At 51.5% G+C, this 25,670-nt stretch overlaps 9 protein-coding genes across 9 annotated transcripts; 5 read left to right on the top strand and 4 right to left on the bottom strand.

The window, feature by feature from the left end:
* The first annotated feature begins 1,264 nt into the window (after positions 1-1,264).
* CONPUDRAFT_80279 (uncharacterized protein) lies at positions 1,265-2,177 on the top strand. The gene is made up of 3 exons (XM_007767264.1): positions 1,265-1,285; positions 1,334-1,605; positions 1,662-2,177. The coding sequence occupies exons 2-3, from the start codon at positions 1,484-1,486 to the stop codon at positions 1,786-1,788; spliced, it is 249 nt and encodes an 82-aa protein (XP_007765454.1). The 5' UTR covers positions 1,265-1,285; positions 1,334-1,483; the 3' UTR covers positions 1,789-2,177.
* A 968-nt stretch (positions 2,178-3,145) lies between these two features.
* On the top strand, positions 3,146-4,398 carry CONPUDRAFT_50450 (ankyrin; the record flags this gene model as incomplete). The annotated part of the gene is given in 6 exon segments (XM_007767107.1): positions 3,146-3,231; positions 3,467-3,527; positions 3,546-3,580; positions 3,744-3,850; positions 4,101-4,186; positions 4,291-4,398. Coding segments are annotated over 6 exon segments (483 nt in total), but the record flags the coding sequence as incomplete, so codon positions are not given.
* A 254-nt stretch (positions 4,399-4,652) lies between these two features.
* On the bottom strand, positions 4,653-6,172 carry CONPUDRAFT_118913 (terpene synthase). The gene is made up of 3 exons (XM_007767370.1): positions 5,700-6,172; positions 5,341-5,629; positions 4,653-5,284 (listed from the first exon to the last, which is right to left on the bottom strand). Exons 1-3 carry the CDS (start codon positions 6,113-6,115, stop codon positions 4,940-4,942), a joined length of 1,050 nt encoding a protein of 349 aa, XP_007765560.1. The 5' UTR covers positions 6,116-6,172; the 3' UTR covers positions 4,653-4,939.
* Positions 6,173-8,030: 1,858 nt separating this feature from the next.
* CONPUDRAFT_51277 (uncharacterized protein) lies at positions 8,031-8,740 on the top strand (the record flags this gene model as incomplete). Its single annotated transcript, XM_007767157.1, has 3 exons — positions 8,031-8,198; positions 8,370-8,436; positions 8,583-8,740. 3 exons carry the CDS (start codon positions 8,031-8,033, stop codon positions 8,738-8,740), a joined length of 393 nt encoding a protein of 130 aa, XP_007765347.1.
* Positions 8,741-10,370: 1,630 nt separating this feature from the next.
* On the bottom strand, positions 10,371-11,900 carry CONPUDRAFT_118906 (cytoplasmic protein). Its single transcript, XM_007767369.1, has 6 exons — positions 11,610-11,900; positions 11,467-11,542; positions 11,343-11,419; positions 11,143-11,287; positions 10,768-11,074; positions 10,371-10,684 (listed from the first exon to the last, which is right to left on the bottom strand). The coding sequence occupies exons 1-6, from the start codon at positions 11,878-11,880 to the stop codon at positions 10,505-10,507; spliced, it is 1,056 nt and encodes a 351-aa protein (XP_007765559.1). The 5' UTR covers positions 11,881-11,900; the 3' UTR covers positions 10,371-10,504.
* Positions 11,901-13,737: 1,837 nt separating this feature from the next.
* CONPUDRAFT_142260 (uncharacterized protein) lies at positions 13,738-15,717 on the top strand (the record flags this gene model as incomplete). Its single annotated transcript, XM_007767368.1, has 11 exons — positions 13,738-14,062; positions 14,128-14,223; positions 14,301-14,409; positions 14,564-14,647; positions 14,690-14,758; positions 14,803-14,925; positions 14,958-15,069; positions 15,098-15,248; positions 15,302-15,355; positions 15,467-15,502; positions 15,546-15,717. The coding sequence occupies exons 1-11, from the start codon at positions 13,980-13,982 to the stop codon at positions 15,715-15,717; spliced, it is 1,089 nt and encodes a 362-aa protein (XP_007765558.1). The 5' UTR covers positions 13,738-13,979.
* Positions 15,718-18,397: 2,680 nt separating this feature from the next.
* CONPUDRAFT_135409 (uncharacterized protein) lies at positions 18,398-20,482 on the top strand. The gene is made up of 12 exons (XM_007767367.1): positions 18,398-18,541; positions 18,603-18,698; positions 18,774-18,882; positions 18,953-18,970; positions 19,021-19,046; positions 19,101-19,126; positions 19,189-19,266; positions 19,336-19,351; positions 19,405-19,438; positions 19,507-19,667; positions 19,728-19,813; positions 19,878-20,482. The coding sequence occupies exons 1-12, from the start codon at positions 18,447-18,449 to the stop codon at positions 20,105-20,107; spliced, it is 975 nt and encodes a 324-aa protein (XP_007765557.1). The 5' UTR covers positions 18,398-18,446; the 3' UTR covers positions 20,108-20,482.
* Positions 20,483-20,922: 440 nt separating this feature from the next.
* On the bottom strand, positions 20,923-21,739 carry CONPUDRAFT_70581 (uncharacterized protein; the record flags this gene model as incomplete). The annotated part of the gene is made up of 7 exons (XM_007767178.1): positions 20,923-20,936; positions 20,961-21,059; positions 21,118-21,172; positions 21,229-21,305; positions 21,447-21,477; positions 21,531-21,559; positions 21,613-21,739. The coding sequence occupies 7 exons, from the start codon at positions 21,737-21,739 to the stop codon at positions 20,923-20,925; spliced, it is 432 nt and encodes a 143-aa protein (XP_007765368.1).
* Positions 21,740-22,652: 913 nt separating this feature from the next.
* On the bottom strand, positions 22,653-24,990 carry CONPUDRAFT_99094 (uncharacterized protein). The gene is made up of 12 exons (XM_007767366.1): positions 24,623-24,990; positions 24,451-24,547; positions 24,305-24,399; positions 24,172-24,250; positions 24,001-24,121; positions 23,892-23,946; positions 23,712-23,844; positions 23,629-23,661; positions 23,442-23,573; positions 23,315-23,392; positions 23,204-23,256; positions 22,653-23,144 (listed from the first exon to the last, which is right to left on the bottom strand). Exons 1-12 carry the CDS (start codon positions 24,955-24,957, stop codon positions 22,733-22,735), a joined length of 1,623 nt encoding a protein of 540 aa, XP_007765556.1. The 5' UTR covers positions 24,958-24,990; the 3' UTR covers positions 22,653-22,732.
* Between the last annotated feature and the right edge of the window lie 680 nt (positions 24,991-25,670).

Genomic DNA, 25,670 nt, shown 5'->3' with positions numbered 1-25,670 from the left:
GTAACCACATCGAATTGCAAGCTGACTTACTAATTTATCTACATGGTGTTGTTCTCCTCGCGAAAACTTTCCACAGACTTCATCCACCTCCTCAGCATCCAAAAGGATTTTTATGGTCAGGAACCGTGTGGGGTACCGAGCGGCGGTGGTGCAATCTTCTAGCTTGAACACCTGCTGAAACGAACGGAAACCAACTAGGGCTAACCATGTGGGATCCTGATAGCGAGAATATGGGGCCTTTGAATAGCGCTCGCTGAGAAGAGACACGAGGCTGTGGACTTGATGAGCGGAGACGCGTGTGGTATCATCGAACGAATTTGCTTGTCGGGGACTTGCATAGAGCGAACCGAGTATGTTGAAGGGGGTGCTGTATACTGCAGCTGTGATAGTAGTTGCAGTGGGATGCAATACAAAGAAAGTGTCGATGTCAGAAGGAAGCTTCTCTAGCGATATGATGCTGACGTTGTGAAGTGGTGTGGAGGATGTTTCATAGGAGCCTTCCAGCAGGCGTTTACAAGGGAGGTGGCAGCAATGCTTGAAACATACAGCGATAAAGTATGTAGTGAAGGGGTTGGAGAGACTACAGAGAAATATGGCGGTGGCGTGACAGCTCAGAGAGAGGGTGCCTGGTAGCATAGAAAGACGACAGCTTGACATCTCTCCCGGGTGTTGCAGCAGATGGTCAAAACGGCTTCTGGACAGAAGTCCAGAGGATGAGAGTCGCCCATACTACTATGAAGATAGTGGGAGGAGGGTGGGACGTCGCGAGGGATGGAAATATGAACTCATAAAAGGCGAATCTCACCCACCGCCCCCATCGCCATCTCTGATGTCCATGGGCAGAGCACAATGTTTATTTTCTTAGCTGCAGATGATTGTTGTGGGCTGGTCCTGACGGTAGGCAGAGATCATGGGAGGGACACATAGACCAGCTCCTGAACAAAAGGTCCGGGAGGCGCATGTAGATGAAGAACACGCAGGCACAACGCAAGGTCGATCTCAAGGCACTGCAAACATTTCTCAATAATAGTGGCATTGTTATTTAAGCTTTATTTTAAAGATCAAGGTGAACAGGTTACCCGTATCTTCAATATTTATCCTGGCTTGGCGATGTTCATGTTTGCCCTCTTGAAGGAGATGGATCTCGGCGTCTATCTATCCCTTTATGGTCTAATCTCCCGTCATGATAATAGGCTAGCGCTGGCCATGGGTTGTTACCGGCGTCCTTTCTTCCCCCCTCCTCTCCTCCCCAATTTCGCACCATGGATCCTGCTGCCGCAAACCCGTACGCTGCTCACGTCTCCCGCTTTTCATCCACTAACTTCACTGCAAGGTCACAGGTCAAGCACTGTTGACTCACGCCTCACTGGCACCCGCCTGGCTGGCAGGCATCAGCAACCCCGTGACGTCCGCAGGCGCTAGCAACCTACCAGCAGGCTGTATCGGCGACAGCAGCCGCCGCCCATGCACGGGCTGAAGGCTTATGGCCCGCCTTGGTGCACTCGAGGGCTTTGTAGCCCCAACTCTCTCTCTCTCTGTCATCGTCTCCATGTACGTCTGCAGCCACTTCCATGATGCAACCTTGGATCCTGTTAGCGCAATCCCGTACGTACGCTGCTCACGTTTTCCACTTTTCTCGAGTTTAAACTATGTTTACCTAGTCTAATGAGTCGCACCTGCCCAAGCGCGTGCCACCCGCGATCCGCCAGCGAGAGACCAGCTCGCACGACGCCAGCGCACTCGCTGTGCGCGCCTGCGAGCAACCTCCTGCGCCCGCATTCTCGCTAAGAACGCGCGAACGTCCCGTAAGGACGCGCCTGCCGTGGGCCTCGCAGTCCTCTGGGCTGCGGGGCGAATACCCGTTCGATTGTCTGCGGCGGATCGTGCCACACCGTTAGGCTAGTGTCATCCGATCGGTCTCCTATTTTGTCTAGACCAATCCCAGCGCGACGATATACGGATATTTGTATGCAGGCAGAGCATGGGGAGGACGCCATTCGCTCCTTCCCCGCACTCTGCCAGGTAAGCCCACATTCAGATTCCTTATTCCTTATGTCGGGGTGATTCACTCATCCCCGCGTTCGGCCAGATTCGAGTACCCACCCTCCGGCTGCCGGCATCGTACCATTACAAGCTACGGTTTATTTCATATGTCCGTACCTAATCACTCTCGCCATGTATCTTAGTCCACATGTCTACGCGTCCAATGTACCATTTGCGCTTAGGCTCGGGCAGCAGTGGCAGTTCTACTGTTTTTTTTTTCTGGTGTGACTAGCCGCCCGTGCGAGAAGATTGATTAGACATGTTCTAATTGTTCAGGTCCTTTCCCATCAGCGTTCAACTGTGCCGTAGCGGAGCACGGCATGTCTTGTATCGATAATTAGTTCCTCATTATTTAAACTTTTATGAAACAGGAAAGGAACGCGCCTGTTTTTCGCAGCTAAACAGCCCTGTCTTTGATAAAATTATTAAATAATGAGGAACTAGTTACTGAAACCCGTTCACCTTAATTTTTAAGATAAACTTCAAGTAACACTGCTGCTACTATTAAGAGTTGCTTGCAGTGAGGAGGCTTGCCACGAGATTGGCTCACTCGATAGATGTTGGGACAGGGGTTCTCCTATTTTGGGAGGCCGCGTACTCTGGACTGAAAACAAGGTTAGGGGTTATTGAACGCGTCATTCGCGTCTCTTCCTTCTCCTTCAAAGCTTCTGTCGACAGTCACTGCTAAGCATCCTAATTGACGCTAACATGTCTATGACAGTACATTCCGCGGCACAGCACAGTACGTGATAGAGTGCCTCTAGGAACCTTCAGCTGACCGGAAGCGTAGATCAGCTGTCATTGCTCCGCTCGCTCGTGTCTGCCAACCCGAAGCTTGTCAACTCAGTTGATGATGTTAGTGGGGATCAACGAGCTTCCTTACAGTCCGACATCTAAATTCCACGATTCCAGGACGAGCGAACTCCGCTGCATTGGGCAGCGTCCAGCGGTTCGGCCGACATCGTTCGATACCTTGTGGACCAAGGAGCGGATGTGAACAAGGTTGATGGAAGCGCATGGACTGCACTCCATATCGCAGGTGCGTACATTCCATCAAACCTCATGAGACTACGACCTCATCGCACTCTTAAAACTCAAAGTCAGCGCGGGACACGAAGAGACCGTCCGCGAGCTCGTTGGATCCGGCGCTGACGTACGCAAGACTACCGACAAAGGTCTAACCCCTTTGTGAGTCTTTACCAGTTGGATCCGTATATTTTCTATGAAAACCAAAAGGTGTTGAGGAAGCTGCTAACACATAGCCTCCGTTCTTCCTCATCAGACACTACGCAGCCTCCAAATCCAGAATAGATGTGCGCTTTATTGTCTTTTCAACCGCCCGCGTTCATCTCTCTAACAATTTTCCCGCATAGATCGGCAGATTCTTAATAGAACGCGGTGCAGATGTGCGTAAAACAAAAAGAACCGTCAAGCGCTCGTTTCGTCTCGCACATACATACATTCATCTCATCTCACCTCGTTCCGTTGTTTCATTTGCATAGATCAACGCGCGGGACAAGGCAAACCAACTTCCATTGTACGTATATGGCTCTTTCTCCGCGCTTTTGTCTTTTCGTTTCCCAGACCATACCGCTACGTTCGTGTGCTGACGAAACGTTCTTCCTTACTCTGTAATATCTCATTACCTTTCTATCTTATCTCGGCCCGATCGTTCAACCTCCAACCGCGACGAATCTCAGACATCGTGCGGCCACAACTGGCTCCACAGGCTCCACAGGCTTCATCGCACTCCTCCTGGAGCCTAGAGAGGGCATCAAGCCGAGGCTGAACACCGGCGATCGCTTAGGTACGTTCTTAATTATTGCTCGGCCCCCCGTTTCATCATCGACATCATCGTCTTCCTGATTTCCGACCATACGTACCTGGCGCTGCGGAGGGAATGCACATGCTCGCATGAGCGAATATATTTAACCCACCACGCATTTTCTCCCATTTCCTTCACAACACTCTTCATCGCCCCGAGGGCCATACGGCGACCACCCGTATCTCACTGACCGATCTGTTCTATCCTTGGACTCACTCTTGATTCCTCCCAGGCAACACGCCGCTGCACCTCGCTATGGAGTCGGGACATGCCGCAGCGGCGGTCCAGCTGATCGAAGCAGGCGCCGATCGCTCGAGGGTATGTGCTTTCATTGAGACTCGCTCGTCCGCGGGTTCCTGACCACCCCTTGCTCAATTCTTGGGTGTCTTTTCCCAACGTGCTGGATTCTGATACGTCCACAGACGAATCTTGAAGGGTTGATGCCCGAGCAGCTGGAGGGCGTCGGAGGACAGGAACAGCAGCGGGTGAAGAACTACGTGATCGATCATTGCGGAGAGCCTCCGGCGTAGTCGAGAGGCCACTGAAGCTGTGGCGACAATGTAATTATACCGATGATGATTGATGGCTTTCACGCTGAGACGAGTCACAATAAAACGACGAATCCATTCCAAGATCTAGCTGATGAATGACCTGTTCGACCACTAAGAGAAAGCGAAATAACGTAGATATGCTAGGCATCAAACATAACTACTAAGTGATAAGATACGAATATCAATATCGATACCAAGAAATGAATAAAAAGATAATAGATGGTGTGTGAGACATGAGATCGTAAAAATACAAAGCGCGCGCTAGGAGTAAGAGCGAAGGGGAGGGAAATCGTGAGGGTGGCATGTGGGAGTCGCATGCGGGGCATAGCATAGTGGCCTAGGGGGGGTCATACCATATATGGAGAAGATACAGCACAGAATTATGGGGTGCGTCTATGGTATGGGCTATGACACAGTTATGTATGCAAGAAGGGGAGGCGGAGAAAGGATTAAGCGCACGGAGTCAAGAAAGTAGTGTATCCAGATGAACGAAATAGACGGGAGACAGGCGAGCGACCAGCTACGCCTGCTGGGGCACGCGCTTGGGCAGCAGCTTCACGATGCGGTGCTTCTTGACCGCGTGCCCGTCCTTGCCGAAGTAGCGGTGCGAGTCGAAGCTCCAGTGGAGCGAGCCGACGATCCAGTTCTGCAGGCCCTCGATGTACGTCTGGACCTGCGCGTCGAGCTCGGGGCCCCACGAGGGGAGGCGCGCGCGCTCCGTCTCGAAGCGCTCGATTGTGCCCTTGCACAGGCGCCCCACGAAGTCGACGGCGCCCTGCAGGTCGAGCCCGCGCTCGCGCATGAGCACGGGGATCATGTTGTGCGTGTCGTCGGTGACCTGCTCCTTGTTGTAGGAGAAGATGTCCTGTCGCGCCAGCGTCAGCCATTCTGATAGTGAGCGATGGGTAATGGAAAACTTACGTTCGACCAGGTGACGAGGTCGTTCGTCGCCTCCTCCATGGCAGCGAGCGTCGGGTGGTAGATGACATGGTCGGGGAGGTCGATGCCGGCGGCGTACTCGATAAGCGCGAAGCACGGCTTGCAGCCGGACGTGTCCCGGCGGACAGTGATGTATGACTCGAGGTCAGGGGTGATGCCGTTAGCACGATCACCGGCCTGCTGCGCGACAGCAATGAAGAAAAGGTCCATCGTGTGGATGAAGCGCTCCGTGCAGCCCGGACCGCCGTCCTGCCTGAAGCGGCTAAAGAACCTGCAAGCGAAAAACCGCCAAGTCAGTGACTGAACGTGAAGCAATGACGCAAGAGAAGAATGTGACGCACGACTTGGACATCAAACCGCCGAGCTTGTCCGTCTCGAACCCGACAGGGTCGCGGAAGGCGCCGAGGCAGCAGTGACGCATGCCCCAGGTATCGTCGACATCGAAGTCGTCGAGCCAGTCGTCCATGTTGAACAGCCAGTTCATGAAGTCGACACACACGCGCAGGTGGGACGCGTCGGCGTGCGGGTAGCAAGCAGCAGTAAGCTCGCCGGCGAGGAGGCCCATGAACTTGGTGCGGCGCGGCTCCTGCAGGCGCGCGCCAGCGATGAGCCACTGCTCCGAGGCGCGGGCGACGGGCTCGCAGTTGTCGTTGAGGAGGAGAGGGTAGGTGCAGTCGGATACGAGGTCGGGAAGGATGAACTTCGTAGGCGCGTTCTCTTCCGAGGAAGTCGTGGTGAAGGTGGCCGTTGGGGACATTTTAATGACGAGGGATGGAACGCGAAGGATAGGATGTGTGATGTATGCGAAGAATATGGACAATGTCCTCAAGGAGCGAAGGACGTATGATGAGACGCGGACCGAGGTCGAGTAGTACCCAAGGAGAAGCCTTCCTCGGAAAACACGATGCTTTTATATATGTGGGACGGGTTGGTGATGAGCAATCGGCCATTGCTCGGACGGCCACTTGAAAAATAATTTTGAGTGAAGAGAAGAGCGCAGGAACGAGTGTCCGGCGAAAGAACGTGGCTCGCAGGGCGCGGCAAGTGCCAGAGATCTGGCTTTGACATTGTGGATCTGGTGAAAGTCAAAATGACACAACAGGCGCCGCCGCGCCCAATAATTAGCCGCAAGGGCCGTGTGTACGCACTTGAATACGGACAATTGAAATCAGCTCCGGCCACACCGCCTTTGGGTGACGCGAAAGGGTTGGATTGAGGTTGGGGGTGGGCTACTTTGATCTACACATTGATCAGCTCGAAGAGTGAGACTTGGCCAACTATGTTCAAGCGCTTTTTGGTGGCGCAGACAAGGTCAAAGCGTCAAAGCGTTTGACGTCGCCTCGGACGCACAATTGGGTTGATATTGTGGGTACACGGACCGGAAACCTGTTCACCTTTTAGCGAGCCAATAGACAGATGATCGAGCTGGCAAAGTTCGCGACATGATATACCGATAGAAGCGTGCGACATGTCCGGAAAGACGCACGCAAGGCAGGGGAGCACAATATGCGAGCATACGACCCTGCGGGCGGTGAACGGGGAAGGCAAGACGAGAAGAGCCGGTTCGTCTCGCCCATTGGACCGCTTTATTGTCCCCACAAATGGGCGCCTTGATGACGACTCGACCATGGACGTGTTTGTCTCGGTTGGTCCCGGTTCGCGTAGAACAAAAGGAAGCACCCCACATCAGGCAACTCTCGCCAGCTCCGCGACGGTCCGACGACAGGCCGACAGCCGAGCCATCTTCTTCCGCTCCGCCCACACGTATGCTTCCGTCTCTCCAAGGGTCACCGTATGTTCCTTCAGGATATGTCAAACGTCCTTCACCGAGCCAACCGACGCCTGAGTGAGGCTGCGTCAATCATTCAAGCAAAGTACAAGGGCCCATTCAGTCGGCTCAGATAGCCCTTTGCCACATGGCTTAGAGGGGACTAGGTATCGTCAGGGATGTTCGACATAGCTGTCGAGTCTCCGAGTAAGCTCGAGAACGCGTTGCTAAGAAAACAAGAGCGTACAAGAGCGTTGAGCACTTGCCATCAGGAACATGCAAAGCCCATACGGACTAATCATGCTCGAATCTTGGGGTGAAGATTTCGGAAACAGTAATCATATGTTGAACCGTCCACGCAAGATTGGCTACATTGACAACACAATAAGTCCAGCATGTTTCAGTCTCATCTACGCTTGGTGGGACAAGACCATCATCAGCACATCGACCCAAATCGCTGATGGTGAACTAGTTGTCCGATGATGAGCCTGCTGCGATATATTGCACGATCACTGGGCAAGCTGGATTTGGAGAGAACAATAGCGAACGGGGCCTGAAAATCAGGTAAACTTCAGACTATCTGGCTCATTGACAGCAAAGCTTATCTCGATGGACAAAAAAGTGTACGCTGTGTGCGCCACTTACCACATGACAGGAATACAGTCTGCAGACAACTTTGCAGGTGATTCTCGGAGAAGAAAGTGGTGTCTGGCAAATGAACGCAGAATGGAGAATGCGGTATGTCAGGGATGACTCTATCCATCTGCGGAAACTGGTCGGACCGGATCCCAGGACAATTACCTAACCAAGTAATCCCGGTGTGAGATGTCCGGAGGCTTCTGAACGTGGCAGCCGAACCCGTTTCCGAACCCTCTCCTCTACCGCCCAGCTCGTTCGTTGCACCATGTCCTCTGGCTCTGCCCTTCCTCTCAAAGTGCCATCCAACACGAACGCGACACCTTCCAAGGCTACGACAAACGGCTCGGATCCCTCGGGAACAAGGACGCCTACGAGACAGCCAACTGCTGCTATTCCTAATGAGATATCCAGTCCACACGAACTTACTGCGTTCGTAAGTACCACCAATCCTCTCGCGATACACGTCGATCCATTCTGACAAGGATTTTGGTACCTTCATGATCGCTTTTTGTCGATATCTTTCTTCCGAACCAATGGTCAAACACCGATGCGACGCCGTCGTGCCACCCCCATGATCCGTAACACGTATCGGACCTCTGACTAGGTCGAAACTCTGCTAGAGCAGCTGGAAACCAAGTTCGACGACATGTCCACGCAGATCCTTGACCGCAGTGCGTACCTCGCCTCACTTGCCGCACCCACTACCCCCTCCCTAGCCCTCCCCCGTACCGCGGACGCGAACACAGATAGCTGACATAGCCCCATTTTCTCTCTCGCCGCCGTCCGCGGTGCGCTGGTATCGTTCGTCACGCCACAGTGATGCAGATGTCTCAGCGCGTCGACGCGCTCGAAGTTTCCATCCAGGACATCATCAACGGAGACATGAGCAGCACCACGCCCGTCACCTCCCAGTCGGGGACGCCACTCCCCACGGGTCCGAAGCGCAACCCCAGCGTCCAGTCGATCAACCAGTAATTATTTACCATCACGCGACCCCCCACACGCGTCAATGCTACCAACGTTCGTCGCGTTTGGTGACTGGGATACCGGTTGTGGGGGGAAATGGAGAGGTGGAAGGCGTGCCTGCCCATGGGGAGCTCGGAGTTGTACTTGTTCATCAGGTACTGTCCTTAGTACAAGCCAGTCCTCCACACGAGCGAGCCGCTGACACGTTCTTCCTCCCAGGTGTGCGCAGATCTTTGTGTCATGCCTCGGTTTGCCACTGCTCCTTGCTAGCTCAGCCGTCGATGTATTCTAGCTACCCAACTGTCTACCCTTCCTGCCGATGCATCGCGCGCCATGTAGACTCTACCTCCCTAGTTAATTGATCTCTTCTTCGGTCGTTCATTCTATTGGAAACACGGCCTCATATTGGAACACCACCATTCGCTCGTCGAGTGTCACCGGAGCTACCTTGTCATCTGACAGCGAATGAACGAGCAGTTTTCAATTGCAACGTTCGCGTTTGCGGATATAGATGCGCGTTTACGCAATTTAGCACCCCTTGGCTGCCCATTGGTGGGGTAGCCCCAATACGACGTTCGCGCGGACCGACGCCGCACCATACCCTCGCGGTCGACATTCCAGCTACTCGGACATCCCAACAAGTGCATATTGATGTCTTCTCCTCGGCGATTTACGTACCTGTGGCCCTGCGTGTCGGTGTCGGTTTTCCCGTTCGTAACGCGATACAGTCGCTTCCGTCGGAGGTCCTGCATGTGCTACGTGTGCAGTGAGACTTCTGGAAACCTATTGAGCTTGCGATTGTCTATCCACTCCGTGGAGAGCGTTAGCGTCCCGCGAGTATGCACGCTAAGTGGGTTTTGACGAATGATCCGAGCGCATCGACAAACTTGATATGCGTATGTGGAGACTGTCTAGCTGATTTAGATGCGCGCGTGCGAGCAGGATGGCCGAGCGCACGGGGAGCGCTCAGGTCTCAATCCGTAGTTGTCATCACTGGCTGGACAGTTCAGTATTGTTTCAAGTGGTGTCAGCTGTACATTTAGCGCACTCAGGCTCAGGCTTTGTTGTTCAGGCTGATTCGTTTTTTTCGGAAGTTCATGATATGTTTCAGCAATTGGTAATCTCATCGCTCCTTTTGCACAATGCCTTTGTCAGGGCCGTAAACAACGCGGATCAAGAGAGGCGTTCCGAGTCGGGGCGCCCTACATACACTGGACAGCTCGAGAATGCAAATTCTGAAGGTAAACGTAGACGGCCACCATCTCCGGAGAATGCTCTATAAGTAGATCTATTAGAATAGAAATGCAACAGTCCAAAAGGCCGTCGCTTGTCGGTACCGAGGCATTATGTTGCCCCGCATGGCTCGGGTAATGGAAGTTGGTTGGGTTCCCGTGTTATTTCAAGTTTCGGCGCGGCCATCTTCTTCCGCGTCATTCATGGGCATCGGCAAAGTGGATGGAGAGCTCGAGAAGCTTCCTGACGGGACGCGCAAGGCTGTATATTGCCACCAGGCTTACTCAGCCTTAGTTCCAGGCAGCCCGAAGAGCCCGAGCTAACAGACGCCTCACGGTCGCTCAACTAACAGCCGTAAGAGAGACAAAAAGGCACATGGAGTTTGTTCGAGAAGCTCGTAAAATGTTGAAAACTTCCTTAATCATTCTCGTGATACAAAGCTCCATTACATGACATCAATGCGCCGAAAGCAAAACCCTCTTGTAAGACCGAGAAAAGCATGTATACTCAAAATGCGAGCTCCAAAAACGTATGTGCAAATCAGTCAAGTCCAGGTGCATCCAGCCGTCCTCGGACGGGTGCAAGCATCCGGCGCTGGGGAGCCCCTCCTCCTGGTGGACCGCCACCAAGCATCGAGGAAAGCATCGCGCCGAGCGGGTTCTCCGACTGCGAGCGAGGAGCGGCGATACCAAAGTAAAGCTGCGCAATCTCGTTCAGAGCCTACACCGCATCACCCGGGACCGGAAGTCAAAAGTTACATCGGTCAGAGCCGAGGATCAAAAGGAGAGAAAATAGCAGCTTACCACCCTCACGTCCCCGCTGGCCAGCACGCCCCCGCGGCTCTGATACGTCCCGCACAGCTTGACCCAGTTCTCCCGCGCAGCGCGGGATCGCTCGCCGTCTGCGCGTTGGCACGCGAGCACGGCGAGCTGGCAGAAGTTGAGCAGCGGGTCGGCGCAGAAGCGCACCTCGCTCGTGTCGTCATCTGCGGGCACACTGAGAGATTCGGACTGTAGCTTGGAAACTAGACTAGGGCGCGCGGCGAGGACGGCAGAGACAAAGGTAGTGATGAACGTGCGTGCAGCGAGGATGTTGCCGTTTTGGAGGTATCTGAGCAGCGTATCGGTCAGCGAGAGTTCTAAAGGACGCGATTTGCGGGGGAGAGATGGTCAGCGTACGGGATCGTGCCGCGCAGGGCGAACGCGCCGGCGACGGATGCGTCGCTGTCTGCAGACCATTGGACGAACATCTCGGCGAGCAGTCTGGCGCTATCGCGTTTGCCAGAAGCGAGAAGGTGTGGTTCAGCCTCGTCGAATATGCCATCTTGTGTTCATTTGAGCCAAGTGTAACGTCGGTTGAGCAGACTTCTGGTTCGCACCTTTGTACAACACTTCTCCAGCATAGTGTTGCAAGTCCTGGTCACCTGCTGGACATGGGCCTGCCTTTGCAGACCATCTAAGATATTGTGAGCAGTCGATATTCCCAAGTGGAAGGATACGCACGCTATCGACCGATCAATGACTTGTTTCCTCCACGATCCAGACGATCCAGTGAGCGCAATCAACTGCGTGAGTCTTCCTTTCAACGATCGAAACCCCACGTTCAGCCCCCTTCATCTGTCGGCTTAAGCAAGCGCAAAACGCACCCCTCGACTCATCATCCACGCCCACCTGTCCCGTCTCATAGGTGTCCAGCAAGAACACCGTGAGGTCTGTGCCTGACCCCTGCTGCCCGATCTTGAACAGCTCGCGCGCGGACTGGAAGAGCACATCGATCGCAGTAGCGTGCTGGCCCGACTTGACGTAGCGCGCGGCGAACGTGCGCGCCTTCTGATGTGCCTCGTAGGGCTGGCCCGCTGCTACAAGAGGCAGGATTGCGTTAAGCGCGCGGGTTGACGAGGTCGATGCGGGCGGCATGTTCGGTGAGTAGAGGCGATATTGGGCTGTTTGGTGGGAGACGTTGTGCGACACTGGCAAGGGGATATCGAATTGCTTCCGGGTCGCTGCATATGGTCATTTAGCCCCTAAACTCAGCTCTAAGCTTGATCAAGACCCGGTTGACAAGATATCGAACAGTGGACTCCAATATTCACAGAGCACACGGGCATTTTAGCTTTTAAAGAACTCTCAGGAACAACTATGGAGATGATACAAGCTTACCCACACCCAACAAAACGATTCTTGAGCAAATCCTCGGAAACTTACCTCGAGACTTATCTTGCCTTCATCTCCGGGCTATGACCATGAAATCGTTCGTTTTATAGCCTCAACGAGGCTTTTAATGGGCGTCAACTAGACAGCGCAGCCAGAGAAGGACCCAAGGGAGAGGCAGGTTCCCGAGTCATCCCAGCCACGTGGAAGAAGACTCGAGGGCAAAATGTATTACTCCGAGAACATACCCAGGCTTAGCCTCAAGACAAAAGGCTGGCTGCGAAAGCGAGAGAAAATCACGCCGTCGTAAAGCATAATTGCGTTTAATACTTCAAAGTTGAGATCGGCGGAAGACGTCTAAATACAGTTGGGTAAACGTGGCCGATGACCGTGCCCGTGGACATGCCTTGAGATTCCGCGACTCAGCGGAGTAGTTTCTTCCAACTCGAATGTCGAACCGGATGGCGAACTACTATACCTTCCTCGAACCAGCCCACATCGAGAGGTGAAATAACCGTGCGCAACTCCAAGACAACTGGTGCGGTGGCAAGCCACGCAACACACGATGTCCTCATTTTTGATCAGGGATCTCACGTCGGGGTTAGTCACAGACGTAAGATGACCTCATCATTGCGCTGCCATAACACTCCAGAGTCAAGTAGCGACGGGGTAGACGTTCTTGGCTATGCTCTCTTGACGTGAAATGGGGTAATCCTACGCCAAATTAGACTGAGTGCGTTATCAATATAAGCGTTCGGAGTAGCAATCCGGTGCACTTAGAATGGTCCTTGTATGAGATAGCTTCCGACCATGATCAAGCGCCCAGGTGAAGGTCATACGTCAAATACACTTCAGTGGGCAGTGGACAACCCTATTCAACGTGTATCAAACTCAGATCGACGTAAAAAGCTGTGAAAGGCACCTAGAAACGGCTCGGCTCATACACGGGGTATAGCAAACTATGGCTTGTCAACTGCAAGTTGCACATGTGGCTATGGGGCCATATAGCTACCTGATTTTAATCAGAACGTGGATTAAGGCACATTTCATTTAGAATTTGTCAGAACGCTACCTGACCCGAGCTCAACTCACCTTTCATCCTTGCGTACAACAACTCCGAGTCGTGGACCACATGGGGAGGACATTAAACGCAATCAACAGGTCATCCAGAGGAGGACACTACGTGAGGGGTTGTTTTTCTGCGAGTATCTGCGCCTTGAGCGGCGCCATAGACCAGTTCTTCACGAGAAAGCATAGGAGACTCGACAGGGCAACATAACGACGAAAGTAAACCGTAAGTTCACTGCGAATGGTGGCATATCAGTGGCGGTGCGAAACTCTCACGCTGTTCGTCACACCAAAACACATTATCGACCTTAGCTTCAGCATACGAAGTTTTTCACACCTGGCACTCTTCTTTGTGGAAAATTCGATCTTTCCTCTGGTATTTTCTGGCGAAAACTGATCCATCCAAGCTGAAGGTTGGTATGTCATATTCTCTCGAGCGTATCGTCCCCTCAATGACGATGAAAGATGTTCCGACTTTTTTGTAATCTCCGAAGTACCTTATCCTGGACATGCAGTCTGGGGCTGCTAAATGGCGAGGTGTGCTTTCCAGATGTACAATCAACGCGTTTCCGAGTCATCCGGGGTCATCGCTACTTTCGGGCGTTCTACCCCCATCAGTAACAATTAACCCATCAGTACTCAGCTCTAGCACCGACTTCCCTCAGGCAAAGGACCTGATACGGCCAAGCGAGCACGAGCGATGCGTAGGCAAAGGCCCCACCTCACCTGGCACTAAGCCTGTCGGCCCAGACAGCGTTTGACCTCTCCCTCCATACCCTCGGCTTACTAGTCCCTCAATGGCTGCCGCTGATGCATCTCCTGAAATCTATCTTTCCTCAACCATGGGTGCACTGTTCTATGGCTGCGTATTCTTGTTATGGTGCGTTGGAATCTCAGCAATCCTAAGCTTGAAGCTGAGAATTTCTGATCGCGTCCCTGTAACAGGCTCTATGGCGTTGCTACCTCACAATGCTATTATTTCATGAAGTGCCGGATTTACGAAGGGAAGCTGGAGTTGAAGGTTGTTGTGACTGCTCTTTGGTGAGACTATCCATACACAGCCTTGTTCACGACTTTCGAAGCCGACATATGATCAATGTCGTATCATCTTTCTTCAGGCTCCTGGAGACTCTTCATCTGTGTTTCTTCCTGCAAGGATACCGTGGCTACGTGGTCAATTCCCACCGGAACCCCGATAAGCTTTCTCATCCACAGTGGGAGTTATTCGTAAGTGTAGACTTGTGGTAGGAATCGCAAGACATTTCACGTGGCCTCTAACGTTATTTAGTGCCTCGTTCTTCCGTCTGTATGTTCGAGTTTATCACAGTTCAGCCTGAGCGTTCAGCTAACCATGCGCCAAAGAATTGCATCGCATGTTTAGTGCAATAGTAAGCTATACCTGTCGGTGATTGGTAATCCTATTGTTAAGCGTATGTCAGTGTATGGACGAAGCGCATATGGTCATGTGAGTGAGGTCACCCAGCTTCATATACATGCACTCATGCAGGGTACCTATGATACTTTACACACCACAGTAAGCAAAAGTCTATCCAGCCTGTTTATCGCAGGGTTCATGGTGCGTCATTGATACATTGAAAAACTGTATCTTCATGCTCATAGGGTGCTGTGCAGACCTTATTATCCACTTTCGGCCTTAGTGTTGGTATCGGCGAGCACATTTACACCATGTTGACTTTACGGACTGAAGTAGAGTCGCACTCACACAGCGTGGACAGTTATCAGGTGCGTATCCCGGATCCACTGAATGTTCCGAGACTTACAACTTGGGATATACGACTAGCTTCAACGAAACTACCTGGTTCAAGTCAGACTCAGTAGACGAGGGCCTTTATCTCATTGTCATCCACGAGCTTCAGAAAGCTAACTGTCAGTTCATGCATCAAGTTTTTCGCAGTCACACCGCTAGTATGCATGGCGGTAAACGACATTGTTATGACCTTTATCCTCTATGCGACTCTCCAGCGGGCTAAAATGAGCGTTCGGTCAACGGATGGCATCATCAACGTGTTCATCGCTTTTACACTCAATACGGGTCTTCTTACCTGGTACGTCGGCTGAATTTCACCTTTCGGCTCGGCTCGTGCTGACGGCGCTGTAGTATCTGTTCTGTTGCAATAATTGTTCTGTTTATCCTAAGCACAATCCAGCAGTGGTACGTTAGCATGTATATTATCATCGCCCGCCGTAATTTTATGCTTCTATTCTTGGCGTTTCTTTCCCTTACAATTGCTCAACGCTAACCTATGCGACTTCGTTATCACAGTATACACCAACTCCCTCCTCGCTCTTCTGAACTACCGTGTGTCTCCTTCGCATCATAAACACCGACGTCGGAAAAATAGTCAACTTGCACCTCCATCCAACGACTATGCCTTCGAACTCACAACCATTCCCTATGAACTTTCACAAAATGCTTCCGACATGACCGTGCTCATGACACCGAACATTGACAGAGGACCTCCGGAGAAGGAAGAGAGTGATCGGCAGTTTTCACATGCGAGCAAAGATTTATGAGGTCTGCGTCTATATATATCCTTTCTACTGGACCCTTTATGATCTAATCAAATTTAGAGGAAAGCTTGAGGGGGATGGGCAGTCACAATTTCGAGTTATCCAATACTGAGTGATTTCACGAACGAGAGATTTACCGTACTACTATTCCCTATCTCTTCTTTTCCTTCAAGCGTGTCTCAGATAGACAGACGGCGTTGATGAAGGTCGAAATTCAGTGGACACTGCCTGATCCTACATGAGTAAACGCGTGTCAAAACATACAAACATTGCCAAAAGCCACCCAAGCGTTATTGCTCCCGAAATAAAATTTGATTCCGAATCCCCTAAAAGTATATATTTTGATCAAGACAAATGAGCATCTCGACATCAAATCCAGGATCGCCAAATCACGTTCCGCTCGAGCGAGACAGCGAGTAGCGTTGACATATGGCCGTTCCCCTCCCCTCGACGTTCACATTCACCTCACCTTTCTTCTCTCCGGGTCGTTGCCGTCCATGGTTGACGTTGACGCGAATGATGGACCCAGCCAAGTCGACGTGACATCGTCGGTGGGGGCGCTCTTCTACGGTTATATAGCCGCAATGTGGTGCGTGATGGCCTTATGCGTACATCTCGTGTTGGGGCGTCCCTACCCGCTCGCCCGTCTGACTTCATTCTTAACATAGGCTTTATGGAATCGCATGTTCGCAATGTCGCTACTTTATGAAGTATAGTCTGTGCGGAGGGAAGCTTGAGCTGAAGCTGATCGTGATTGCCGTGTGGTGAGTGGCCTCCATGCTTTTTTCCCTAGTCCCCCTGGGGACTGCAGCCACTGAACTCTTTTTGTCGATCTATTTTCAAGGGCGCTGGAGACGTTCCACTTTGTACTTTATACGATCGCATTGTACGCTTACCTCGTCGCCGCACATGGCAATCCTGCGAAACTAGCCGAACCCCAGTGGCCACTCTCCGTAAGTGTAACATTAATACTGGTTCTGCGTATCCTCTTCTCACTCGAGTACTATAACATTTGGTGCTCTGTCCATAGGGAATGATGGTAACATCCGTGCGCTCTCCACTTTTCTCTCTACGTCCCGGCCTCATTGTAGAAAACAGCTCGTCATCGCCTCGTTAGTGCAATAGTACGTTTCAGTAATTCTCGTCGAACAAGCGCTGCTCACCCGATGTTGAGTGTGTGGATGAGACGTATCTGGAACCGTGAGTGATAAAAAATTTGCTGCCGCCTCATATGGGTTAAACGCACTTCAGTGAGCAAGAGTAGATTACGTCTTTTCCTGGCGGGCTGCATGGTACGTTGCTCATCGCCCGTGTATTTCAATGTGTCAAGTGTTCTGTGTCTTGCAGATAGCTTTGACACTCTCCAGCTGGGCTGTGGGTGCCTGTGAGTGCCTTCTTTCGATGTCAGTATCTTATGATGCTGAAGGTTTTTCAAGTGTTGGCCGACAAATAGTATGTTACTGGCTTTCTCTCAATATCTTACTAAATCTTTGCAATAGCGCGAAAACCAGCACTTGGATGAAACTCGAAGCGGTATGTATCTATTTATCTCTTTTGCAGAGTTAGTTTCCGTGCTTAGGCTTACCATCATCACAGTGGACGGTTATAACTCCGCTTGTGTGCTCAACCGCTAACGATATCATTGCTGCCACGTTTTTTTGTGTAAAGCTGCAGCGATCCAAAAGTGGTATTCGCTCGACCGATAGTATTATAAACGGGCTCATTGCGCTCTCACTGAACACCGGCCTTCTAATATCGTTCGTATCTGAATTTCTCTTTCACACGTTCCATGTCTGACGATATAAAAGCATCCTGTCCGTCGTAGTCGTCGTTCTTGTCTTGATTACCCCACTCCAGGAATGGTATATTAGTCTATACATTGTCATCACCCGTCGTACGTCCATCTACCCTCTCCCTTCTGGTGTGATGTACGCTGAGAGCCCACTCACCGATAGTTTACGCCAATTCTCTCCTCGCGATGCTCAATTACGGCATATCTCCGACATCCCACACCGCTGGCCGATTCAGACGGATCAGACACGCTATAGCAACAGACTCCGGCACCTCACCGCTTGAGCTCACGACTATCGCCTTGGACCTCTCGCTGAGCGAGCCGGTGGGGTCCACGTCTGTATTGACCTCCCCGCCCGACCGGGTGCAAAATTCAGCCGTAGCTGGGACGTGGGCAACGCAGAAAGATGAGGGCTTCACTCGGTTGTATAGCACCAATTCGTAGGTGAAATTATGTCCAACGTTGGGAACGCTTGCTCTTGCATGGACTTCTTTATATACACTGCACTTGACTACCAAACTCAAGTGTGAACGCGACACTTTCTCGATGACACGTAGGCTTGCAATGTTGGGTACTATGCCCTTGATTTAGACTCGTGGTGCGATCTTCGCTTGATCCGCGACGCGTGTAGAGCTAGTCGCTGGAGAGTTGTGAGCATCTGCCCCGAGATCTTGAGACCTTAAGCTTTACGTGAGGCAACTCAGCTTCGAACACTAGAAGAATCAGCATGCTCGAACGTGGCTTCCCAACCTTAAGCGTAACGTGCGTAATCGCGTGCAACTGAATGCGATCGATATCTTCCGAAGCCGACCAAGCGCCGACGGCTCATGTCAACTTAACTCACCCTCGTCTTCACACGTACCACAGCCATTTAAATATAGTGGGGATGTTATCTGCCCGTCCCTCTCTGTCGTTCTATGCACCAAGCATAGCCTCGCCCATGGACTTCTACTCTGAGTCCACTGCTGACTCACCTAGCGTCGACATCAGCTCTACGCTGGGGGGTCTTTTCTTTGGCTGCGTCTTCTCGACATGGTGCGTGTCTGTATCCCTGGTGAAAAGTTCCAGAAACAACCAACTCGTTTTTTCATCGCAGGCTTTACGGCGTCGTCTGCTCACAATGCTACTACTTCATGAAATACCGTCTGAGGGGGGGAAAGCTTGAGCTCAAGTTCATTGTGTCTTTTCTGTGGTGGGTACGCCAACCCCTGCTCATCGACTGTTTTGCCTCCCGCTCTGACTCTGCACACCCCTGCTTGGTCTCAAGGGTCCTTGAAACGCTCCACCTTTGCTTCTTTACGCGCGGCTATTACGACTATGTCGTAAGCTCGCACCACAATCCCGCTAGGCTGAGCATGCCTGAAATGACCTTCTATGTGAGTACGGTGACATGGAATGATATAAGCGCGTATGTTACTAGACCAAACTTATATTCGTTCTGTAAAGGGCATGGTACCATGCACAGTAGGTAAAGTTGTGCTTGGGTTGACCTCAAACTCACGACAACACACTAGCTTGCAGTAGCGGCTCTCGTCCATTAGTGGGTCTTGCAACGTGTCATTACAACAGTCTAGAGGCTGATTCGGGCTTTTAGCGTATGGTTGAAACGCATATGGGCTTGTGAGTGACGCATCCTCTTACTAATTACGCCGTAAGCTGATACAATTGCCCTCGAACCCTAGTAAGCAAAAGCAACCTTCGCTTGATCTTCGCGGTCGTGATGGTGTTGGTGACGCTTTTCGGCTGGGGTGTAGGTTGCTGTGAGTCATGACGCAGAATCTCGTTTTCCACCAAGTACTCACCGTTATTTCAATAATGTTGCCAACTAGTATGGACTGCCTTAAGGTGCGTGTCTGACTTTGGCGCTACTAAGCACGTAGCTTACTTGGGCGTTCTAGCTCCAACCAAAGCACTTGGACTCAAGTTACACCCGTACGTCAACGTGACCACAAAACACCCCGTGGTTCAGGGACTGACCGATGGTGCCGCCGACCATGTAGTGGCTCGTATACACTCCACTCGCGTGCCTGACAGTGAACGATATCATCGTGACGTCCTTCCTCTGCGCGACTCTTCAACGATCAAAGCTTGGAATACGGTCCACAGACGACGCTATCAATGTATTCATTGTTCTCGCTCTGAATACTGGTCTTCTCACCTCGTATGCTTTCCGTTTTCGTAGCTTCGTAAACGCCTGATAAATACCGTCTTCATCAATTAGTGTATGCTCGGTCATTACCGTCGTGCTTCTCCTGTTTAGCTCGCTGCAGCAGTGGTATGTGAGTATGTATGTCGTCCTTAATCGCTGTACGTCGCCCTTGCCTTCCATCCTTGCATTGAATCTAATTCTCATAAACGGTGGCCCAAATAGTATATGTCAACTCTCTTCTTGCCACCCTCAATTATGGCGTCTCTCCGTGTGCCCACCGTGAAAGGCGATGGCAAAACGCTCTACGAGTTACTCCGACTGGTCATCATAACTTCTCGGCGCTCGAGCTTACTACAATTCCTCTTGATATGTCGATCGGGACCCATATACGCAACGAACTTCCCTCTACGCCGACCTCAACTTCTCAACTCAACGGACAGCTATGGGACTAGCCAAAGGGAAGTGCTGTTATCACTGCGCTCAGACAGACTCATGTGTGTCGAAAGATTCACTCGTGACATTATACCATCCTTTAGAATACTCATACTTTAGCATGGAAGCGAGCTCTGTTTCCTCCGCAAAGGAGCAGCAAAGGCGCACCACTGACTGTGCTTACAAAACAAACGTCATAGATTACAAGAATATGCGATACAGGGTAATACATAAAATGCTAAACACCCTCAATCAATCAGGAAACACAGGCATCGATCGGTTTGGATACGGCGCAAGTTGCAGGATCACGGAGCCTGCTGATTTGCGGAACGACTCCAGCTGGATGTGTTCGGACCATTCTGCCAATTCTCTCGTCAGCATCATTGGGTCATCTGGGTCGGTTTCCAAGTAGGAGGTGAGGACGTCGTGGCGCGAGAGGCTGCGGCCATGGGTCTTGCAAAGATGCAGTTGTAGCCGTGAGGCGAGGATCGTGTGGAATACAGATTGGTATGTCGTGAGCATGTGTGAGTAGCTCTCCTAGCGTGATAATGGTGAGACGAGAGGATGAGCAGAGATAGGAGAGCTCACGGGGAACGAGAATATCACAGCCACGTTCAGAATCGAGAAGACTGAGTTTTCGGCGCAGCAGACGGATCGTGAGAGCTTTGTCATAGGACGAGTACATGGAGTGTAGCACTCACGAAGCATGCAAACGCAGTAGAGGATGCCATCGCGCATGACAATGTCGAGCATTCGACTTCGGAACTGTGTGCGATTCTTTATCAACCACATAGATATTGAGATCAGCATTCCTACGCGCGCCGTGAGTTAGCGTTCAAGCAACATACGCTATACAGGAAATTAAACGCGCACCTGATTCTGACACAATGATTACAATATACGCGCCAAAGACCGCTGAATCGGCGCCTGTTTTGAAGCAACCGATTATACTCGGGATTGGTGATGACGCGACTGTGAAATGATCAGCGCTCAGCTGGACGAGAAGGTTTTCTCATGTGGGAGAACGTACAAGTTATCGAGGGCAAGAACTTGACGAGGATTGTGATGACGACCGTAAGTGCCGACTGAAACAAAGATGGTCCACATATACACAAAAAAGGAACTCAAGGTGAACGCTCACCACCAAAAGGAAGAGGGCGATTGCGGCCATGATCCTATGCTTCTGCCACATTGCGTAGTTTCTCAGGGCAAATAGGCCTTAAAGACCAATGGAAGTGAGAGATGTGAGCTGAAGTCGAAAGGCTCACCGTACATTGTGAGACCGTGATTTCAAATGCTTGAAGCGCTGAACTGATCGTCAATACGATTACGTGTTTCATTGACGCGACCGAGACCCACCATTTACCACAAAAAGAAGCGATGTGCACACCTGGGATAGCAGGGTTAAGGTATGGTTGATGCGCATTAAGGGATGCAACACACCTGCAGGTCGGAGGGATGGATGAATTGACCTACGGGACCTATGAGAAATGATGCCTATGAATAACACAATCTTCCGACTCACTCGCTAGTGCCAAAGGTAACGAGACAAATGGTGTATAGCGAGCGAAGACATAAAGGACTTTGCCCAGAGCCCACCCGTTTGTCCTCCAGATGAACGTGATCTGCTCAACACCGCTGGAGTAAGACATTGTGTGCGGAGACCATACGAGTGCTCACCTCATCAGCAAATGTCAGGAGATAGTCAAACAACTGCGTGCGGATACACAGCTCTTAGCTACGGTGTGGTGTGCGGAAGTGAGAACAGTATCGTACAAAAAGGGCTGCGATCGAGACTAAGCACGTTCGTCAGTCATCCAGTGAGCGCTAAAAAGACACTGGAGCGTACCATTGAAATACTGCGTTCGCATGTCAATTCATCAATATACACTCGTCAAAGACTAAGGAATGGGTGGACGCACATTCGCGGTTTGCAGACCACTCGACAACTGAAACAGACCTCTCAAGCTATTCTCCATCTCGCCTCAACGCGCTATACGAAGCAGCTTGATCTTTGATGTCGCGTCGTGCACGAAGAAGTGGCGAGAGGAAGGGGAGAAGGAAGTCGGTCCTGCTACCGATGCCAGCGCATACCAGGGTTATTCCCGCACTATCGGGGAAACATGTCACCCGATGATGTGATGTTGTCCTGTTAATGATTAATATCTCAATGATGGCTGAGCAGGGCTGAGCCTGACAAGCATCCAGCTATGTCTTGAAACGCATCTGCAGCTATGACTTGTCTTCGGTGATCTATGGTAGGTTCAGACCCTTATTGTTAAGGGTTAGCCAAACAGAATCATCCGGCCCTAAAGCCAATTCCCTGCACCATTATGCATCTTGTTGGCTGCGATATACTTCTGTTTGACTCCAGAGGTTTATCAGTGCACGTTTCTTCAAAGCTTCAAGGGCCATCACGGCGTCGACGGAGATATTCGGGCGCTGTTCCTCCCCTTCTGGGGAAAGTTGACAGAACGTGGATGCCACGCGTCGCCGATGACATCTCTGTCCGAGACTCGCCGAGCTCCCTTTAGAGTGTATATAAAGTGTGTATCTCTTATGTTACAGAAGTTGAATCAGAGAATTAGACCTGATAGTAGTGTTGTGAAGGTCGTCCCAATGTATATATAGCCAGTCACTTTGTATCACTCTGTCGCTCGTCGATCGACGTCACCACCTACGACTTCCGTGGATCCCACTTCACGACGGCTCTTAGGGACAACGCGCCCTTGCTCGTCTCCACTTTTCTCCTGTCCCGCTAGGTCAGATCCGAAGTCACCGGCTCGGTCGGCCCCACGTGGCCCGAGATCAATGTCCTGAATCACGAGCAAGCCCACGATAGCAGCAAAGGCCGAACATGCAGCGTTGATGATGAAGAGCCTTCCGTACCCGCTCGCGATAGCATGGTCCGCCTCGATGGATGTAATCCCTAGCTGTTCAAGGAAAGATGAGCGCGCCGACGAGCCAGGGCTTAGGAGAGCCGGGTTTGCTATGATGGATGCAACGGCTGTCGACTTGAGATTGAGGGAGGCCAAGGCTGCGTGAAAACCATTGTTACTTTGATTCACAAGCTGTTATTGACTCAGTCGTAGGGAGAACGGATGAAGAGCGCTTACACTGCGCTTGATCCTGCAGCAAGAGCAATAGTTCCTCCTAGTTGCGATGCATACTAGTCATGCGATATCATGAGCTATTCATCGAAACTGTACTTCAATTGGAGTACGCACATTATGTACAGCGGTGACCACACTCATATCTTCCTGGTCTACGCTAGCTTGAGCGGCGATAACTGTTGGTTGTAGCATCTACCATGGCCGTTAGTGATGAATCTCGGAACTCAAGCTACACCCGAACCTGACCCCCTCCCCAACCAGTCAGGAAGACTAGCACGGCGAGTACGGCCACAACATTTGGCGTCGACGCAGTAACGAGGGTTAAAATTCCTTGCGCGACAGCCCATATCATGAGGGCGACGTATATAAGAGCCTTGTAAGGTCGAATATCAGTGTTCGAAGGAGCGCGTGCTTTCTAAGACACCCACCTTGTAACGCCCGAATCGAGTGACAATGAAGCCCTATACAGTCCATGAGCAAGAAACTCACGCTACCAGCACCCCTCACCCACCGATAAGACGTTGGCAAGCGTGTCCCCTAGCAATGAGGGTAAAGCAAATAGAGATGAGCGGGTGGGCGAGAACCCAATCGCGATTTGGAAGTATTGTGCGAGATAGTAGGTTGATGACTGGCCAACAAACCCACTGCCTCTGAGTCAGTCGAGGAAACTATCTGGAAACGCGTGAAGTACCTGATGAACATCACGATACAGACTCCTACGAGTGTAGCGCTTCTGAAGATGCGCACTAGGTGGGTGTATGAGTTCCACGGGCGCAGATCCGATGGCATGGCTGGCTCACCGGGTACGATAGGAATTGCTGGGCCATACCACTCCCATACGAGGAATAGGACCAGGAAGATAACACCAACGGGAAGAAGAGACAGGACTACAGGTGAAGTCCAGGAGAACATTGTCCCTCCCTGTAAAGTTTGTGGGAAGCGATTTGCATAGTCGCATGAATAGAGCATACCCATATCAAAGAGAGAGTTAATGAAACAGAACCGAGTAGGGAGAGTATGGATCCCAAGTAGTCGATGCTCCGCAGCTGACTACAACGCTCGATCAGAGTCACCATTCTTGCCTATCCCAAAACTCATTCTCACCTCTTCAGGCCTTCCGACACTCGTTTTGTAGGTGCATATAGCGAGGTGAGGACAAAGGCAACCACAATAATCGGGAGATTTAGCCAAAAGCACCACTATGAAATTGGTCAGCGAGTGTGCTCGGATGATAGGTCTGAGCTTCATACCCGCCATGTCGCGCGCTGAACTAGTACTCCAGCGATCGGAGGACTAAATCCATACCCGAGGAGCATTACAACCCCTATTATGCTTTGGTACTTCCCGCTGAATGGAGGAAGCGGACGTGAACATCTAGCGATTAGCAGGCGTTCATATCGCGTTATGAGGTAAGCGACGTACCGCTCTCGCAGGCTAACCACGTCGGACATCACGGTCTGCGCCAACGTTAAGATCCCCCCTCCTCCGAGTCCTGCAACTGCGCGGAATGCGATAAGCTCTTCTATCGACTTTGCAAATCCCGATCCGAAGTCTCCTATGAGGAGCACTGTCAGCGCAAAGCAAATCATGGCTCGGCGACCGAAGATGTCGCTGAAGCGACCATAGAGTGGCTGCACGCTCGTTGAAGCCAGAAAGTAGACTGTCGGTATCCACGAAGAGAGGGCGCCGGCGTTGAAGTCGCTTTGAATGGTGGGAATGGCTATAGCGACCATGATTTGGTCGAGGGTGGATACCATAAGGCAGAGAGCGACGGCGGCGAAGACAGGGAGGATGCGCCTGAAGGTTGTATGTTCTGGCTCTGGCTTTGGCTCCTGTGCATCATTGCGTAGGATCTGGGACGAGCTGTCATGTACCGAGAGATGACTGGTGGTGGACATAGCGGCAAGTCAGAGTAAAACGAGTGTGGTGGTATCGATGTTTAAAGGCGAATGCGGTTCATTGATGAGTGCCGCAGTGGGGGCCCGGTGCTGAAGAGAAGATGTGGCAGGTCAGAAAGTTTGGTATGCCGTACTCCAGGATTTCATCGAGACCGGCTGGCCGAGCGAGGACGCGAGGAAGCACCCGAATGGAAGCCGCGGAATCTCTGTGTTCTGCGGAGCATTGCAGTCTGCCTGATCCTGCACCTCCTCTGATCCTGAGAGAAGCGGCCGTCTTCTTCCATTCGGAGTGGCATCAGGACAGAAAACATCTGAGATAGCGTCTAGTTGAGACGGTCAAGTCTGATTCAGATGCTAGACGGGACCAACTCTTTGGCCTTGTTTGTCTTTGTGTCATAGGGGCTTTGAGCTTCAGGCTTCAGCGCTTTGGCTTCAGTTTGCTCCACGAGGACTAGCTTGTTCGCATGACAAGGTTGTCAGAACCTTCATTACTTTTGATTACGTGAACTCTATGTTCAGTAGCAAACATTGGAGTAGGAGTCTCGGACCGGACCCTAGAGGGTGACATGAGA

This window comes from Coniophora puteana (assembly GCF_000271625.1).
Source record: "Coniophora puteana RWD-64-598 SS2 unplaced genomic scaffold CONPUscaffold_3, whole genome shotgun sequence".
NCBI lineage: Eukaryota > Fungi > Basidiomycota > Agaricomycetes > Boletales > Coniophoraceae > Coniophora > Coniophora puteana.
Note: the sequence above shows the minus strand (reverse complement) of the source record. Positions and strands in the feature narration are given on the sequence as shown.